The 18,446-nt window shown below is 65.6% G+C and overlaps 3 protein-coding genes across 3 annotated transcripts; 1 reads left to right on the top strand and 2 right to left on the bottom strand.

Moving 5' to 3' along the window:
• Window positions 1-8,198: 8,198 nt before the first annotated feature.
• LOC309416146 (thromboxane A2 receptor-like) lies at window positions 8,199-9,833 on the top strand. The gene is made up of 2 exons (XM_082015723.1): window positions 8,199-9,075; window positions 9,499-9,833. Exons 1-2 carry the CDS (start codon window positions 8,269-8,271, stop codon window positions 9,811-9,813), a joined length of 1,122 nt encoding a protein of 373 aa, XP_081871849.1. The 5' UTR covers window positions 8,199-8,268; the 3' UTR covers window positions 9,814-9,833.
• Window positions 9,834-10,231: 398 nt separating this feature from the next.
• On the bottom strand, window positions 10,232-12,721 carry LOC309416148 (PDZ domain-containing protein GIPC3-like; the record flags this gene model as incomplete). Its single annotated transcript, XM_082015725.1, has 6 exons — window positions 10,232-10,383; window positions 10,469-10,550; window positions 10,750-10,862; window positions 11,333-11,513; window positions 11,817-12,002; window positions 12,464-12,721. The coding sequence occupies 6 exons, from the start codon at window positions 12,719-12,721 to the stop codon at window positions 10,232-10,234; spliced, it is 972 nt and encodes a 323-aa protein (XP_081871851.1).
• Window positions 12,722-14,394: 1,673 nt separating this feature from the next.
• On the bottom strand, window positions 14,395-16,941 carry LOC309416147 (SWI/SNF-related matrix-associated actin-dependent regulator of chromatin subfamily E member 1-related-like; the record flags this gene model as incomplete). The annotated part of the gene is made up of 7 exons (XM_082015724.1): window positions 14,395-14,531; window positions 14,953-15,168; window positions 15,476-15,551; window positions 15,853-15,905; window positions 16,016-16,136; window positions 16,358-16,561; window positions 16,836-16,941. Coding segments are annotated over 7 exons (913 nt in total), but the record flags the coding sequence as incomplete, so codon positions are not given.
• Between the last annotated feature and the right edge of the window lie 1,505 nt (window positions 16,942-18,446).

Below are 18,446 nucleotides of genomic sequence, written 5' to 3'. Positions count from 1 at the left end.
GACATCGCTTTCAAGATCGTCAACCGTGAGTGGGAATATTCCCACCGCCATGGCTTCCGCTGCCAGTTTGCCAATGGGATCTTCCAGCTCTGGTTCCACTTCAAGCGTTACCGTTACCGCAGATGAGGGGCTGCTCCACTCCCCTCTGGACCCCTGGCACAGGGGGTGGGCAGGGCTGTCTCAGCCTCCATCACAGGCACTGTCCCAAGGCCTATCCCAGCACCAGGCCTATTCCTGAGGGTTTTCCCTGTCCTTGCTTTTATCCTGAGGGACCCTGAGACTTTGGTACAAATAAATAGGGGCTGTTTAAGACATGGGATCCTGTGTGTGTTCAGTTTTGGGCCCCTCACTACAAGAAGGACGTTGAGGTGCTGGAGTGTGTCCAGAGAAGCACGATGAAGCTGGTGAGGGGTCTGGAGAACAAGTTTGATGAGGAGCGGCTGAGGGAACTGGGGGTGTTCAGTCTGGAGAAGAGGAGGCTGAGGGGAGCCCTCATTGCTCTCTGCAACTCCCTGAGAGGAGGTTGTGGTGATGTGGGTGTTGGTCTCTTCTCCCAAGTAACAAGCAATAGGACGAGAGGAAATGGCCTCAAGTTGTGCCAGGGGAGGTTTAGATTGGACATTGGGAGAGACTTCTTTCCTGAGAGAGTGGTCAAACATTGGAACAGGCTGCCCAGGGAGGTGGTGGAGTCACCATCACTGGAGGTGTTCAAAAAACATGTAGACATGGCACTTGGGGACATGGCTTAGTGGGCATGGGGGTGTTGGGTTGATGGTTGGACTTGGTGATCTTAAAGACCTTTTCTCTAACCTTAATGATTCTGTGTGGGCACCCCACACTGCTCTGTATGATGTGGCTTCCCTGCATGTCATCACCAGCCAGTACCATGCTGGGCCAGCCCTGGGAGCTCCCCAGCTCCACTGGGGGCTGCATAATGCTGGAGGGGGTGTCCTCACCCCCATGCCTCTGGGGTGTCACCCCCTCCCCACATGCTGTCAGCCCTGTGTGCCCCTATTGTCTGTTCCAGCCCCATGTGCTCCCCTTGCCCACACCAGCCCCCTCCCAGCCCCACCGGCCCCAACACTCCCCAGCTGGAGCTGCGGTGCCCTTTGCTCCACAAGCACAGCCTTGCCCCAGTGGTCCCGCTGCCGCAGACCTCCCTGGGCCCATTGCCCTCCAGCTGGCCCCATTTTGGTGCATTCCCTGCCCCGGGATCCGGCTTTCCCAGCCTGGGAGCCCCACTGCCTCCCTCAACCCTGGCTGCAGGATGAAAGTGTTCACTGGCTGCGAGGCGTCTGGCTCCAGCGGGAGGAGGAGAGGGCTGTTGGAGAGGACATCTCCTTACAGGGCAAAATCCGGTTTCCATGGCCTGTGGTCCCTCCCACCCAGTGCCCGAGCGGCTCTCTCGCTGCCCTGGGCCAGGGGCAGATGCGCTCCCCAGACCCTCATCGCTGAGGTGGGGGTCTCTGAGGGCCCTGAGCAGCGCTCGGCGGGTTTCAGGCACCTTGGGGAGTGTTTCAGGGCTGAGCTGGGCCTTGCTGGCGTCGATCCCTCGGAGTGATGGCTGTGGGGCACAGCCACACTTGTCCGGCGGTGTCCCATGTGGCCCCATCCCCACCAGCTCCTGAACCCCCGGGGTGTCCCCGCTCTGTGCTGAAGCAGGTGGGAGGGGACGCTGGTGTATGAGCGATGCCTGGTAGCGCAGCCTCCAGGAAACCTCCTTCTGGCCGTGAACTATTGCAGCAAGGTTGTTTCCTCCCTGCCGGCCCTGCTGCATCCTGCCCATCCGGTACCGTCCTGGCACAACCCCACGGCAGAGGGGCCTGGGGGCTGCCCGGGTACCCCAGCACCGGGGCAGAGCCAGCCCTGCTGTGTCAGGGCTCCCTGGCCTCAGGGGCTGCCCCACAGCTACCGTTTTCCCCCATAGCTGAGGAGGAGCTGAGTCCTGTTGCTGTCAGCACCGCTGGCAGGATCCAACCCTGCAAACACCGTGGGAGCTCGTGCTCAGGAGGCTCCCACAGCCACCCACGCATGCCAGGGCTCAGCCTCCCCTGGGATGGGGGAGACCCCAACCGCCTTGGCCCCACATGCTGGTACTCCCTCCCCATCCTGCCGGATGTTCCTGTGCCGGCGGCTGCGCTGGGACGCATCCCTCAGCCTCTCCTTCCTGTGGGTTATTTAAAGCCGTTGCGCGGCTGCCTGGCGCAGCGGGGCTTGGGGCCCGAGCGCAGCGCAGGAAGCGTGTGAAGGCCTGGCCAGGGATGGCTTTGAAGGAAACAGGGGAAAAAAAAAAAAAAAAGCCCAAGGCAAGCGGGTGGCTTCCCCTGCTTAACTGCCTGCCAGAGCCTCCCTGCCCACAGACCCTCTCCCTCCTGGGTGCACACACGTACACAGGGGGGCTCCCCCAAAACTGTCCCACTGTGTCCCCAGCCTGGACAGTATCCACGGCCCCTCCCAGGTGCTGCCTTTTCCCCAAACCCCCAACTGCGAGCCCTGGATGGAGCCGCTGATGGGGCACAAGAGCCTGAACGCCGGGAGCTGCTGCAGCCGGGTGCCCACTGTGCCAGTTCAGGGACTGGATCTGGCTGAAGCCCAGGATGTTTTTTCCAGTCCTGGCTGCTCTGTGCTCTTCTCCGCACCTCCCCTATATTTCAGGGGGACTTGGTTATGTTCCTTTGCCTCGTGGTTTGCCACGGCGCAGCCCCAGGCTGAGTTTGGGAGACTCAGCTCTTTTCCGCTCCCAGAGACAGCGGCTTGGCCGGGTTCGTGCCAGGGTGGTGGCAGGCCGGTGCAGAGCTGCCTTCGGCACTCCCACGCCCACATCCTCTGTGACTGCACCTGCACCCTGTACCAGGACAGCGGGAGGCTCGGCACACCCGAGCAGCATCCGGGCACAGCAGCCGGCTGCTGAGCTGGGTTCCGCTCGCGGTGGGGCTGCTCCTGCACCTGGCACGCTCCCCCCGCCAGGGCCAGATGTGTTCCAGCTCTGCAGGCTCCAACGGACGGTCATGCTCCTCCTGGGCTTTTGCTGTAGCGGTCTGTGCTCCACACCAAGGGATGGGGTCTGCAGCCCAGCAGCGCCAAGGCGGTGGCAGGAAAACCGCCTGCTCAGGCCTCCGAGCATCGCCCAGCCACTGCACGCCCCGGCCTTGGTGGGATGCTGGGATGCTGGGTGCACGGGGTGCACCTGCATCACCCCACAGGCTCAGGCGCTCCCAGTGCATCGGAGCTGGACGGTGATGCCAGTGCCATGGATGGGCTCTGCCCTCCCTAGCCGAGCGGGAAGAATCACGGAATTGTTTAGGCTGGAAAAGACCTTGAAGACTGTCAGGTCTGACGTGCCACCCCGGTGAACCCGGCTGGCTGTGGCTCTGAGGTCAGAGCTGGGAAAACCACCGGAAGGCGAGACCCCCCCGGGGTGGGGACGGCCGGAGCCGCGGGGGACACTCGGGGACGCTGCTGCGGGAGCCCCCCCTCACGTCTGGGTGGCACCTGCACCCTCCTGCCAGGACCCGCTTTCTGCCCCTCCCTGGGCCGCAGGGCCCGCTGCGGGGGGGCAGCGGGGACGTTCCCTCCCGGACCGGACGACGGGCCCCGCCGCGGTGCCAGCCCGACGGCGCGGTGCCGGTGCGGGGGCGGCGGCGGGACTGAGCGCGCTCCGGGCGCAGGGACCCGGCTCGGGAAACAACCGAGTAACCGGGAGGGGAGCCCGGCCCCGCTCCACGCAGCCGGGGCGGTGCGGGCTCGGGCTCTCTCGGCGCCGGCCCGTTCTCGGGGCCGGGCGGAGCCGGGAGATGCGGCCCCCTCGGCCCACGCGCGGGTGCTGGCGGGGCTCTGGGTGCCGGCACGGCGGGGCTCAGCACCGGGGGGTGCTGCTGGGGTCCGAGGACGCCTCCCGGTGCGGCCGGAGCCGGGCGGGAGGGGGGTGGCGGGGGAGGGGAGCGGCGAGGGCTGGACCCTGTCCCGGGGGGCGGGGGCGCAGTCAGCCCGGCCCGGCCCCCGCGCCCTCCCGCGGGGCTGAGCTTGAGCCGGGCTGAACCGAGCCGGGCTGAGCCGAGCTGAGCCGAGCCGAGCCAGGCTGGGCTCAGCCGCGCCGGGTGGGGTCCCGCCGGCAGCGAGGTAGGGGCCGGGTGGGGGGGGGGGGGCGGGAGGAGGTGCCTGGGGGTGCACGGCCGGGTCGGGGGTAGAGGCCGGGGGGGTTGGGAAGGACAAAGAGCGCTCGGATGGCCAGACGGAGGGGCTGGGATGGACAGACAGACCGCTGGGCTCGGGCGGGGGGGCTGCGCGGGGCGGCGGGGCTGGGCCGGGGCCATGAGCTCAGCCGCCCGTTTTGCACCGAAACCCGACGAGCTGGTGCGTTCCGGCGGGGGGAAGCGGTGACCCCTCGGGGCGGGGGACGGGACGTGGTGGCCCTGGCTGTGCCCTGGGCGGGCTGTCCGGGACTGGCACGTCCCAGGCTCCCCTCCCCCGGCACCAGGATTTGCTTTCGGGGCTCCCCCCGCCGAGCCGGACGCTGCCCCCTCGCAGGGTCCCCGCCAGCGCTGCCCCCGTCGGAGGGTGAGCAGGTTGGGGACAGCCACCGTGCCTGGCAGGGACCATCCCTGCTGGTGTGTCACTGCTCCCCATGAGTGTCCTCTGTCCTGAGTGTCCCGGGGACGTCCTGCTCCAGACCAGGCCAGCTCCCCCAGCAGTGGGTCCCTTTGGTGGTTGTGGGTCCAGGGAGGGACACTGGGGCCCTGCCAGGTCCCCGTCTCCATGACGTGGCCGTTGCCTTTCCTGTCCCAGCTGATGGCCTTGAGCTGATCTGCTGCCTGCAGAGTCCCGGCCTGGGAGGCGGTTGGCGGTGGGGAGCACGTCCATCCCTGGCAGGGGTGTGTGCCCAGCGGCATCCCGTGAGAGCACCTGCACAAGGGAGAGGCTGGAGAGGCAGAAGGGACACTGCAGAGAAAGTCCTTGTCCTTCCAGGACAGGGTGGGATGGGGCTGTCCCTGGAGAGGTCCAGCAAGCAAAGAGGAGGGACTGGACATGAGGGACAAATGCAAACGCCCTGCAGCATCTTCTGTACGGCAGCCGGGCGGCCGCGCACCATGTCCCGAGCAGCAGAGCCCAGGCCAAGGGCGCACGCAGGGTGCGGGAGGAGTCGCTGATGCCTGGTTTGGGGTCCCTTTGCAGCCGTGCAGTGCCCCGCTGCCCAGCAAACCTCCCTTCCCAGCTCTGCCCTGGCCTGATCCTGCCAGCCCCGTGCCCAGCCCTGCTTGAGGAAGCCTGGGGAAGCAATGGGCTGGGGCAGGAGCTGCGCTGATAAGGAGCAGCCTCCCATGCTCCCCATTAGACTCTCGCTTTTCCCTCACTAACCTCGGATGTGGCCAGGGCAGGAAGCGGCACCCAGTGGAGGCATGGCAGCCCGCCGTGCATCTGCGGCGTAACGCCGACCCACAGGCTTGTGCGGCGCCAAGAGCCCCATTAGCGCCCGCACCGGTCCCCGCCACTGCTGCCAGCGCCTCTCAGCCTCCAGCAGCCCATTTCAGAGACGGCTCCTCTCCGCCAGGATTTTACCCCAGCACCCTTTGCCTTTACTCGTGGCCAAACCTCGCTCCCCCGGGATCTCCCTGGGAGAGGGTTTTGCCCGATGTGGGGATGATAACCCCAAAGCCAAGAGCAGGGGGTTGGCAGGGACCTCCTCCGCAGGACCTGCCCTCCCCATGCGCATCCTTCTGCGGTGGCAACGTGCGATGGGGGGAAACGGCAAGTAAGGAGCCCCCAGCCCCCGCACGAACCCCTTCCCTTAAGTGCCTCTGGTTTGCTCTGGTGTGCACAGGGTTCGTCTCACTCCCAGCTGTGCAGGCGCTAAATGGCCCCTCTTTAATATTTGATTCCCTCTAAGTGCTGCGCGGTCCCAGGCCGGCAGGCTGCGGCAGCTCTGCGCAGGGCAGCACCTGGCTGCTCGGCCCCCAGGCCCACCCCAGCATCGTGGCAGGTCCCAGGGCAGAGCCCCCGGTGCCCTGGCCCTGCCGGCAGCGAGCAGCAGGTGAGGGTCCAGGTCGTGGTTGCGCCGGGCCGGGAGGGGAGGACAGGACAGGGAGGGGACCTGGGTGATGTTGAGGTTTGGGGTGTGCGGCACAGAGCTGCTGGGGCTGGTGCATCCTTGCCCAGCCACGGTGCCACTGTGGGGAGATCCCCCCGGACACTTTGGGGAGAGGGGTCGGATGCTGCACCAAGGCAGTCGGCAGCCAAGAGCATCCCATGGCTGTGAGTCCACGGGCAATGGGGGCAGCAGGGCAGCATCACCCCGTGGGCCTCTGATCCCCAGCCACGCTGGAGCGAGCGCAGGGAACACCCTGGGGTGGGGGGACACGCTTGGGGTCGGCTCCCCAAGAGCGTGGGCAGGCACGTGGCAAGGGAGCGCCGGAGCGGGACCGCCAAGCTGCGGCACTCACGTGACATCGCTGAGGGGCAGGGGGGCAATTTGCCGCCTCCCAGGGAGGGGAATCCCAGGGGACACGGGAAAGGCTGGTGGTTCCTTGGGGACTCAGAACTGTCACACTGAGGCTTGACCATGTGTCTCAAGGGGACTGACGCCTTTGGGGCCACCACTGCCATCCCTCAGGGCCCGGAGAAAACAAACAGTGACAAGTTTTCGCTCTTGTCTCATGGAAAAAGCCGGGGCCGTCCACGCGCTGCGGCAGTGAATCACCGCCACGCTCTGCCAGCTGCCCGCGCCAGGACGGGGGCAGCGATGGGGACGTGCCCCTGCTGCCGCCCCGGCCCCTTCCCTGCTCCCCGGTGGCTGCGGGGCTGATGGTGCAGCCGGCAACGAGGGCGAGGGTGGCGGTGCTGCCCGTGCTGGATGGAAGGCCAGCACCCTCAGCCGTGCAGCCTGGCTGGATGCGGCCCCGGAGGAGGATGTTGCAATGCCTGGCCCCATCCCAGCCCCAGGATGGGCTGTGGGATCGGTGCGCGCCTCGGGTATGCGCCGTGGCTCCCAGCCCTGTGGCCGTCCTCACACCGGGGTCCAGAAAGGGGGTGGCAAGTGGGGGGTGCCAGGCTGCGGGACGCGGCGCAGGGCTCGCCCAGGACGTGGGGACGCAGAGCGGGGCGGGATGCAGGACCAGCTGCTGGGCTCGGCACCCACTGGGGTTGGCTTGAGGTTTGCCTTTGGCATGGGAGGCAGGTGACAGTGCCACTCTGTCCAAGGGGGAGGCAGGGGTGCCAGGACGCCCATGGCTGGGGGGGGTTGGGATACAACTGGGCACTATGGGGGCCACTGGGCCGGGAATGGTGTCAGCCAGCGGTGTGGGGACAGGGCAGAGGGGGTGGCAAAGACATCCCCAGCCTGGAGAAATGGGTCACAGGAGGAGAGAAGGGGTCTGGTCCCTGGGGGGGTCTGGTCCCCACTGTCACCACGCCTCTGCCCCATCCCACGTCACCCTGTTTGCAGCCTGGAGTAATTAGTGACGGAGGCAGCAGCCCTTGGGCTTCCCAGATCCTTGCTGGCCCTGGGTCACTGCCCAGCACGACAGTGTGGCATCAACCGGGCTGCCCATGACCGCAGCCATCCTCAGGCACCCTGCCACAGCCACCGGGCCAACGGCCGGGTGACAAACCCCCAGCTCCAGCTACAGGGGGGCCAGGGGGAGGAGAACTGGGTGTGGGACGTGCAAGCCAGCTATGTGTCCCATGGCTGTGGTACCGGCGCCAGCGTGTGCAGCACACAGCTCCAGGCGTGGACGTCCCATCTGTGCCTCAGTTTCCCCACCATACTGTGGGAATGGGGCAATGTCAGGACCAGGTCCCGGTGCAGTCACCTTGTGCCTGCACACCTCATCCTTCAGAGCGTTGCCCCCCACCCCAGCATGGGAGGGACCCAGTGCCATGAGAGCCAAGCTGCCCGTACCGTGCTTCTCCCGCCACCCCCCATGCCAGATTACAGCCCCACGTGCCTCGCAACCAGCGGAGCTTAATCCAGCCAGCTGTGGGGCTGGGTCCCCCCGTGCTCTCTGCTGCTGCTGCACCCAGAGCGCTGCCAGCCCAGCACATGTTCTGGTCCTGCTGTGCTGTCCCTCTCCACAGCCCGTGGGCTGCCCAACGTTTGCAGGCTCAGGGTGGGTGTCAGATAGGCTTGGCCATGGGGGACCAGCCCTAAACCCCCTCTTTGTCCCCTCAGGACAAGGCAGGATCAGTGCCAGCAGTGGCTGGGGGCACACGCCATGCAGCCGAGCCAGGAGCGCGCCTGAAGCCACCGGACGGAACGGGACGGGGTGGGGGAATATGGAGTCCCCCAACAGCAGCACGGCCAGCTGGTCGGACATGTGCTTTGGGGTGTTCAACGCCAGTGATGGCCGCGACAACGCGCAGAGCAGCATTGCCTCACCCTGGTTCTCCACTGCCTTCGGCCTCATCGGCCTCTGCTCCAACCTCTTCGCGCTCTGCGTCCTGCTCAGCTCCTCCCGCAAGCTGTCCAGCCAGGCCCGCTCCTCCTTCCTCGTCTTCCTCTGCGGGCTGGTGGTCACAGACTTCATGGGGCTGCTGGTGACGGCCTCAGTCATCATCCCCTACCACTTCATCAAGTTCGCCTGGGCTGAAGTGGACCCCAGCTGCCACCTCTGCAACTTCCTCGGCTTCTCCATGGTCTTCTTCGGGCAGTGCCCACTGCTGCTGGGGGCCACCATGGCCGGCGAGAGGTTCTTTGGCATCAACCACCCCTTCTCCCGCTCCACCAGCATCTCCAAGCGCCGTGCCTGGTCCATTGTGGGGCTGGTGTGGGGCTTCTCCTGCCTGCTGGGGCTGCTGCCGGTGCTGGGGCTGGGACGGTACACGCTGCAGTACCCCGGCTCCTGGTGCTTCCTCACGCTCCTTCCCGACACTGGCAACATCATCTTCTGCCTGCTCTTTGCCCTGCTGGGCATCTTCTCTGTGCTGCTCTCCTTCATCTTCAACACAGTCAGCGTGGTGACACTCTGCCGTGTCTACCATGACCGGGAGTCGGTGCAGCGGCGCCGGGACAGCGAGGTGGAGATGATGGTGCAGCTCGTGGGCATCATGATCATTGCCACCATCTGCTGGATGCCCCTCCTGGTGAGGTCCTGGGCCTTGGTGTGTTCCGCCCCACCATATCCCTCCTGAGTTTTGGTGTGTCCCCCCACCAAGCTCCCCCGGTGAGGTCCCAGGTCTTGGTGTGTTCCCCCACCCACATCCCTGCTGGCGAGGCCCCAGGTCTGGGGGTGTCCCTCCTGGTGAGGTCAGAGTGTCCCCCCACCACCACTCTGCAAGCTGGGCTGGCACCTGGGCGCTGGGCTCAGGGGCTCAGCACCTCTCGCAGGCAGAGCAGGTGCTCCCTGGAACCAGGTGCCCCGACCCAGCCTAGGATCCCTCTCCAGCCGGCTCGACACCCAGCTTGGACCCTCATCCCCTCATCCCCTCATCCTCTCCCTCACCCCAGGGCAGTTCACAGCCTCTGTGTGGACCCCCCTGCTTACACCTTGCCCCCTTCCCCCCCAGATCTTCATTGTCCAGAGGGTCCTGCAGCAGCTGCCGGCCAGCGGTCGGATCCAGATGCTGCCCACGGAGACACAGAAGATGCTGCTCATCTACATCCGCATGGTCACCTGGAACCAGATCCTGGACCCCTGGGTTTACATCCTCTTTCGACGGGCCGTGCTGCAGCGCATCTACCCCAGCCTGCGCCCCCGGCCCTCCATCCTCTCCCTCTACCCTGTCCTCAACCCCTCCCTGCGCCGCAAGCTCACGCCCGACTCCGTCCTGTCCTGCCCCGGGGACAAGCCACCCCCCCCTCCCACCCCCCAGGTTAATTAATTGTCCCCATCACCTGTATGCCTAGGCTCTCCCCACCCCCCCAGCCCGAGTTGGGGGCAAGGGGCATCCCCACCCCTCCCTGGCCCCATCCCCAACTGAGTGACCCCCCCAATAAAACACAGCCTGTGCAGGTCTCCGTGGGGGTGAACGCCGGGGGGCTCGGGGGGGCCCAGCCCCGTTGCCAGCTGGAGCAACAGCCCCTCTCCTCCGGTCTCTGCTTTAATGAGCCGCGGCCACTTCCCGCCGTCTTCCGGGGTGCGCAGGGGGGTCCTGGGGGGGCTGCGTGCCCTGCTGTCCCCCCGGCCCAGGGGACACCCCTGGGTGCAGCTCAGGAGGGTGCGGGGGGCAGGATGGGGACCCCACGCGCCCCGTCAGCCCCGGCTGGGGTGGGTATGGGGGGAGGGGGCGAGGGGCGCCGCTACTCCTGCCCCGCCGTGGGGTGGCAGACGGCCGCCCACAGCTCGGCCACGAGCTCCTGGGGGAAGGCGAACTCGCCCAGCACCGAGTCCAAGCCGCGGGCGAGCTGGGCCACGCCGGGGCTCCCCTTCGCCACCTCCACCATGGCTGAGGCTGGGGGGGAGGAGGAAGGGCAGGGTGAGCGGCGGGCGAGGGCCGAGCAGCCGCCCCCCACGCGCCGCCCGCGCTGCCCGCTCACCCAGCTCGCAGTCGCGGATGCCCATGTAGCTCTCCAGCAGGTCATCCACCCGGCGGGCGGCTTCTTCCTCGACGGGGCTGGGCTGGGGGCGAGAGGCCCAGGGGGTGGGGGCACGGCCCGGGGACCCCTCACCCACACCCACGGAGCCACCTCATGGGTGCTGCACGTGTGGGCACCCAGCAATGCACGCGATGGAGGCGCAGCGCAGGGTTCACGCAGGGGCATGGGGGACGCTCACCCCCAGCCCAGGCACAGCGTAGGGGTCTCTGGGTGGGTCTTACCCCCTCCTCCAGCGTGGCCGGGCCCTGCGCCCGCAGCCGCAGCGTTTCCTTCCCGCTGGCCGCTCTGCCCTCGCCCAGGGGCTTGCTGCTCCGTGTCCTCTGCCCGATCATGTCTGCACCCCAGGGTGGGGGGTGAGGCCGCAGGCAGGGCCTCCTGCTCACCCCCCCTGCCCACCACCCGCAGCCATCACCCAGCCCACACGTGTCCCAGCACCCCGGGGGGCACCACAGGGTGTAGGGTGCTCATGGGCAGCGTGGGCATAAGGGACACCCATGGGTGCAGGGTGGAGATGCACACAGTTACACATGCTCATGGGTGCCCAGGACAGTGCACTCAGGGGTGGGGGGTGCCCACAGGGAGCATGAGCTAGTGTGGGGACCCCCCGAGTGCCCCCATAGATGCCATGGAGGGGTGCCCCGGGGCTACCGGGTACACACGGGGTGGGGGGCAGGACACGGACACACACAGGGGTGGAGGATACCTGGGGAGGGGGCTGCAGGGCAGGAGGGCCACAGGGCCTCGGCCTCCCCACAGTCCTCCCAGGGGTCCCCCAGGGAGTGTGTCCCCCACCCCCGGACTCACCGAAGGCCTTTTTGGGCTGCACCAGGCGGAGGGTGAAGGGCTGAGCCCGGGGCAGCTCCCGCAGCATCCGGGCCACTTCGTAGTGCCGGCAGCCCACGATGGTGTGGTCGTTGATGGCCTCAATGCTGTCGCCCACGCACACCGTCTGGAGGCGGTTGATGATGCTCCCTTCCTTGATTCTCTGGGGACCGCGGAGGGGACACAACAACAAGGTGGCACCACGGGAGGGACAGCCAGACGTAGCCCCCACCTCACCCCGCACAAACACACCTCCCTGCTCCCACGACCTTTAGCAACCGGCTCAGGCAGGTTGGGTGCAACGTGGTGGGGGGACCTCCAGGAGCAGGAGGGCCCCGGGGGGGTGAGAGGGGTCAGGGAAGGAGCAGGATCCCAGGGATGGGGTGGCAGCAGGGGCTGTTGCCCTGTGGGGCCATGGGCCCCAGGGCTGCCCCTGGCCCCAGCATGTCCCCACGGAGGGGTTCACCTTGATGAAGGCGTAGCCGGCCCCGTTGTCCGTGATGGTGAGGCCAAGTGCATCCTCCGTCTTGGTCACTTCCACCTCCTTCGTCTCACCCCGGACGTGGGCAAAGATGAAGTCCTCCAGGCCAATCTGTCCCCCCAGCAGCTTCTGCATGTCTACTTTGTACGTGTTGAGCGTGCAAAAGAGGATCTGCCCGAGGGAGCCCCGTCATCAGGGGCTGGGGATGCTCCAGCAGGGCTGGGGGGCTTCAGTGGCGCCGAGGCAGCAGCCAGCCACGGGCAGACCCAGCCAGGCCTGGGCGCTGCTGGAGGAGAGGGGTCTGGGGACACCCGGGCTGCCCAGGGAACCTCCACTGCCCTGTCCCCATGTGCCCCTCCCTCAGCTCCAGGCTGCGTGGCAGCTGGCATCAGCTGGGGGATAGGCAGCCCTGGCTCCCTGCCCACGTGCCGGGAGGGAAACTGAGGCACAGAGCCACCCAACCACTCCCCAGAGACAAGACAACCCCGAGATTAAAATGCTCTTTTTCAGGTCATTTTGGGGGCTGCATTTGCAAGCAGCTGGGGACCCATGGGAGGGCTGGCCACAGGGTTGGCACCCCCCGCTTTGGGTGCAAAGCCCCCCCCCGCACCCAGCAGCCGCAGCCCCCTCACCTCGGTGGGCGAGATGCCAAAGACCTCGGCGATTTTGGCGTAGAGCTCCTTGACATTGGTGAAGCCCTCGATGCACCCCGTGGGGCTGCCATGGGCCAGCTGGGTGTGAAACACCAGCCTGGGGCGGGCACGAGGGAGTCGGGGGGCCAGGCTGCCCTCAGTGGTGGGTGGCTCGGGGGTCCCCGGCTCTCGCCCCATGCCGTTCTCCATGGGGCTGCCCTCCTGGGCTTGCCTGCCGTGCCTGCCCGCCTGCCGCATCCTGCTGCCGGCACTGCTGAATTATAGATGGGTACCGGAGCCCAGCTTGGCCGTAAGGTGATCCCCGGGCCTGGGAACCCAATCCAGCAGTGCAGGTAACCCGCCTGGGATCAGATGAGCTCTGTCACGTAGGAAGGACCCTGGCCAGGCTGGAGGAGGTAGGAGAGCAGCCAGCACAGAGCCGGCCCCATTGCAGCCTCACCAGCTGGGGTTGGGGGCTGCAGCAATGAGCTCAGGGCCGCCACGCTTGCTGTACGCCCCAAAGACCCCAGGATTAGGGCTGGGAGCAGCTCCAAAGCATGAAGACACTGCACCGAGGCCTCTTGTTTCTCCCACATTTATTTGCTCCCATCTCCATCCCAAGTCAAGCGGCCACCAGGAGATGGCAACCAGGAGACTCATCTACAGAGCATGGACCTCGCAGACGAGAAACAAGCAGTCGCACACCAGCCCCGGGTTAAACCCAGGGCCGGATCAACATAGTGCTAGTAAGAAAATAAAACACTCTCTAATTACACAGTCTGAGATTAGTGACAGGCAGCCCCGGGGCCGGCCGGCCCCAGCACAGCACGGCCAGGACACAGTGGCCATCATGATGGTCCCACAATGCAGGATTGGCAGGGAGGCCGGAGCCAAAGCCTGTGCGCCGCCCCACAGGCACCCTGCCGTGGGGAGGAAGGGGTCAGCCCCAGCTCCCCCTCCAGCATGAAGGCTCTTTTTTGCCTTTGCTGCTGCAGAGGGCAGGAGCTGCCCTGCCTGGTCCCAGAGGCGTGGGGAAGGAGGTGGCAGGCAGCGGGACAGAGGCAGGGGGCTGAAGGCACCCATGGACGAGCAGCAAGAAGCCAGAAGGTTAAATACAGCAAGAGGTGGGCGGAAGGAAGCCTGTCACCTCACTCGCTGCAGGGCAGGGGACCGAGAGGCTCCCTGGGCTGACCGAGGGGCTAGGAGGCAGCACCGAGCCCCAGGGGCTTCCAGGGCACCCGACTGCCCTGGGTGCACACCGACTCCCCTCACAGCCCGGTTAACAGCCGTGCCGGGTCACCCTGGAAGAGGCTGATTCGCTCCAGGCCAGTAACATGCTGGCACCTCGTCTGCCACCGGGTAGCCTTTGGGAAGTCTCTGGTTTAGTGAGGCGGAGCTGCAGGAGCTGGGGAACTCACAGGGGAGCGGGGGGATGCTCACACCCACTGCTGACCACCTCGCCCAGCACCACGCCTGCTGGGGTCTCAGCCCTGTCACCGCTTGGTCCCCAGAAGCTGAAGGTCCTCGGAGATGGTGCAGCCGCAGGGCCCAGCTGCACCAGGGCTGGGGGGGTCCCAGCTCACTGCTCCAGTGAGGTGCGTGGGGTGGAGGGGGAAGCAGCCGGACCACCAGCAGAGACTGTCCCTTGCATGAGCTCCAAGGGACAGGGCCATGGTCCGGCTGGCCCCGGGCTCTGGGAGGGACTGGTTCTCTTCACAAGTGTTCACTGAAAAGGGAAGAAAGCAAGGCTGAATTATAGGGGCTTGGGTTCCCTCTCCCACAACTCCCTGGAGCAGCTCTGAGCCCCTCTCTGCCCGCACCTCTTCTGCTCAGCTCCTGTCACCCACCCTGACACGGGCTGACCCAGTGGTCCCAGTGCTCGCTGGGACACGCGGGCCCTGGGGCACTGGCTCCAGCCAGCCCAGCTCAGCTCACCTGGCTATCCGGGACAGGATCTCCTTGATGCGCACCACCAGTTTCTCATGCTGCAGCGGGTTGCTCTCAATGGCGCTGTGCAGTTTGGCCATGTAGAAGTCCAGAGTGCTCAGCGTGGGGGTTTCCCCGGTGCCTATGAGGTGGCAGCCCAGTTAGCAGGGCCAGCAAGTCCCCATCCAGCCCTGCCCATCGTGCTGGTGACCGGGGAAGGGACCCTGAACACTAGATACCATCTCCTGCAGCCGAGACAGCGCGCACCGACACAAGCTCAGGAACAAAAGGATTTAGGCTAATCTCTGCCTTGCAGGTGCAGCTGTGACTGGCTCAAGAGGACAGCTCCCAGCCTGCCCTACCCCATTATAGGGGAGCCAGGTGGCTGTCACATCCCTGGGCTCCCCAGAGAGCCCCAAAGTGCTGCAGGATCCCACCCAACCAGCAGATGAGCTTCTATCATTGCCCCCACTTGTACCACGTGCAGAGCCCCAGGGGTGCCCCTCCGCATGGCCACCAGGTCCCAGCGAGCAGGCTGGTCCCCACGGCTGCCCCAAACTCACCAGGGATGGGGAGGGAGGCAAAGCTGGCGGTGAGGGCCTGCCGCACGGACTGGAGCTGCTGCTGCAAGGCCAGGGTCTGCCTCTCCTCCTGGGCCAGCTCCTGCTCCAGCTTCTCCTTGGCACAGTTCATGCTCTCTGTGTGCTTCTGCAGAATGGCATTCTGCTCCTCAAACTCTGTGTTCATCTTCCGCAGGCGCCGCAGCTCGGCCTCCCGGGCTGCCAGGACCACAGGATGTCAGCGGTGGCGGCCTCTCTGACTGTCCCTCACCCCAAACCCAATCCCTTTGCCAGTCAAGACTCTTCCAAGAGGCTCAGCGTCACCAGCCCCCAGGGTCCAGCCAAGATCTGGTCCCTCTGTCCAGCCTCAGCGAGGGACCTTTCACAGCCTGGATCCCGCACCCAGCGCCAGCCATGCTCCTGCCCCGCGGGATGCAGGCTGCTCCGGCAGCAGCATTGCTTGCTGCAGCCATCCCCCAAGCGAGATGCTGCAGTGCCCACCCCATCCCACAGCCGAGGCCCTCACCTTTGTTTTGGTCCAAGAACTCCTCCGTGAATATGGGCACGTCAAAGGTGGAGAAGGTGTCGCTGCACTCGCCAGCCTGGGGGACGGATCAGGCAGGGCTGAGCCCACTGCAGGGGACCCCGTCTCCCTGGGGCTGGGCAGACAGGAGGCACAGGGACCAGGCAAGTGGTGGCCCTGCCGGGGCAGGCAGACAGGACGGCTACGCTCTGCCTCCTGCCACTCCAGACTCTGCTTCAACGGGAAGCTGGTGCCTTGAAGCACAACCCATGAGTCTCCCTCTGCCCAAACCTGCCGTCAGCCCGGTTCCCACGGGCCAAACCCAGCAGTGCCACGTGCCTCAGTTTCCCCACACACGGGTAGACCCGCTGGGGCCTTACCTTGTGCGGGTGCCCGTTCAGCAGGGTGTTCACGGCCGCAGAGCCTGCGTCCTCTGGAAAGGAGGTAACACCTAGGAGCCAGCCCAGCATCCCCTGAGAGGCTCTGGCAGCACTTGGCCGGATCCTGGCAGCGATGCCAGCAGCCACTGCTCCCACAACCCACCTTTTTTGATCTTTTTCTCCTGGATCTTCTCTGTGCACATCTTGTAGGCCTCTGACTGCTGATATTCCCGTAGCTCCTTCATGTACTGCTGCTTCTCCCGCTCCGCTTCATCCAGGTACCGCTACGGTCACAGAGGGTCCTCAGCCTGGCCTGGCCCCAGGCTCCCCAGGGGGCTGCTGACCCCTCCCCACTGCTTGAGGCCCAGCTCCTCCTCACCAGCCCACCAGTACTGTGACAAGTTCCCTTTGTGGAGCCACAGCCAGGCAGAAAGCAAAGGGGGTTGGGGTGCAGGTTCCGGAGCGTGCTGCCCAGCCCTGGGGGGTTTCTCCTGGGGGCCGGTACCTGCTTCTCCGAAAGCTGCAGCTTGCTCCACTCAGCCCCCAGCATCTTGGTGATCTCTGGGAAGGGCAGGTCAGGATGCTGCGTGCGGATCTGCTCGCGCCGCTCGTTCAGGAAACGCACGTAGCCCGTCACAGGGGCTTTGGGGCCATTGGGAAGGATCTTCTTCCTCTTCTTGCCCTTGGGCCAGCCCCTCTTCTTCACTGGCTGGCACACAGCAAAGGGAAAGGACAACCCGTCATGGATCAGAGCGCACGATGCCATGGCGCCAGCAGGACATGGGAGCAGCCTGCAGACGTGCCTGACCCTCCCGTCCCTCGAGGAAAGGTCTGGGACGTTCCTCTGGCCACGGCCACAGCCATAGGCTCACCTGGCTGCGCCTGGGCTGCTGAAGGGCGAGTGGAGGGACAGCCCCAGGCTGGGCAACACAGAGCCCGCTCCCAGGGACTGTGCAGGAAGGGCTGAGGGCACCAGAGCTCACCTCCTCCTCTCCATGCGGCTTCTCGCTGCTCGTCCGTGCCGACTCTCCCTTCTCCTGCTTGATGGCCACCAGGAAGTTTCCATGCTGAGCTTTGCCCGTGGCATGTCTGCAGCCAGAGAGTGCCTGTCAGAAAGGGCTGGGAAACCCGCTGGGATCGACGGTTGACACGTCCCCTGGCAGCGTAGCCTCGCGCTCGCCAGATGTCCCAGTTCCCACCCAACCAAATGGCCCCCAACCCCCCCACCAGCCCTGGAGCCCCTGTTCCCCTGTGAGGGGAGGCCATGTTGAGTGATGGGGCTCGAGCAGAACCCAGCACCAGGTGAGCAGGGCAGTCCTGGGCACACAAATGCTGCCACAAGGTCCAGCAATGACCCTGGGACCTTTCAGTGATATCTGGAAGGGGTCCAGGAGCCGCCAGTGCTGCTATTGGGGGCAGGTAACAGTGACGGTCACACCCCTGCGTGCCACCAGGGCTTGGCCACACACCTCGGAAGAGTCCCAAGCGGCATGAACCAGTTGATCCTCCTCTGCAAGGGAGGAGGAGCCACAGGGCTTTGGATCCTGGGGCACCATCCTGGAAGCATCACCCACACCCAGCACAAGCGCTGCCAGGGATAAGGAGAACTCTCAAGGCAGAGGATGAGGGCAGGGCACCACTCCAGCCACAACTGCTCCATCAGGTTCCTGCCGCCCGCGCCGCCACTGAGACGCACGAAGCGGCTCTAACGCAGGGCTGGCGGCTACCACTCCTGCTCTGCAACTTGCTGCCTTGTCTTTACAGATCAGCATCTGCCTTCAGCTGAGAACACGGGTCCAGCACCCGGGTCGACAGAGCCTCCCTGCCCCAGCTGAACACAAACATCCCCACTGCAGCATCACCCGGGGGCTCCCTGAGCCCCCCCCGGGCCCTCGTCCAGCTAGCTCTGCCCTGCAGCCAAGCCCCTGTCCCACTCGCACCCTTCAGTCCCCAACACAGCTCCTGCTCTGTTGGAGCGTGTCCGCTGGCAGAGCGCAGCTGGGCCCCCCGTGTGGGGGGAGCTACGAAGGGCTCAAGAGTTGTGGCAAACGGCACTTGCTTGGGTTTCATCCAAGTCACAAGACACGGTAACTAGCAGAGGGCCAAGCACAAGCCCCAGCAAAGAAAGTGCCGCTGTGTATCAAAAGCCAGACCAATGCTGACCCGCTCGGGATGCGCCTGCTCACCTGTCTGCCTCATCACGTACCTGGTGTAAACCCAAATCCCCTCACAGACCCCAACCTACCACTGTCAGGTTATTACCCGTATGAGCCACCCTTGCAATTCATTTGATGGGGGCCCTTTCTTTAAACCCCCGGGGACACCACCTGTAACCGCGGTGGTCCTGGTGGATGAAGCCAGTGCCCCGTCCGAGCTCTTCCCATTGGGATCTGAGCCAGACCAGCCACCCTGCTCACCCATGCTCACACTAAAGCCCACAGGAAGGTGTGAGACCATCTCTTCTTCCAACTTCTGGCAGGGGGGGTGGAAAAAATCCCTGAGGCTCTGCACAGGCACAGCCAGCCTTAGGCTTTCTTTATCAGCTCAAACAGAAATATTCCTGGTGATGCCCATATGTATCATCGCACTCAGCT

The sequence above is a fragment of the Phaethon aethereus genome (assembly GCF_964289735.1).
Source record: "Phaethon aethereus genome assembly, contig: HAP1_SCAFFOLD_674, whole genome shotgun sequence".
Lineage (NCBI taxonomy): Eukaryota > Metazoa > Chordata > Aves > Phaethontiformes > Phaethontidae > Phaethon > Phaethon aethereus.
This window is presented reverse-complemented; position numbering and strand designations above follow the sequence as displayed.

What these genes read in the sequence shown, in the direction of transcription:
- LOC309416146 (XM_082015723.1), top strand. Translation starts at nt 8,269, where the DNA reads ATGGAGTCCCCCAACAGCAGCACGGCCAGCTGGTCGGACATGTGCTTT. An exon ending in TCTGCTGGATGCCCCTCCTG is followed by an intron (nt 9,076 to 9,498) that starts GTGAGGTCCTGG and finishes CTTCCCCCCCAG; the next exon opens with ATCTTCATTGTCCAGAGGGT.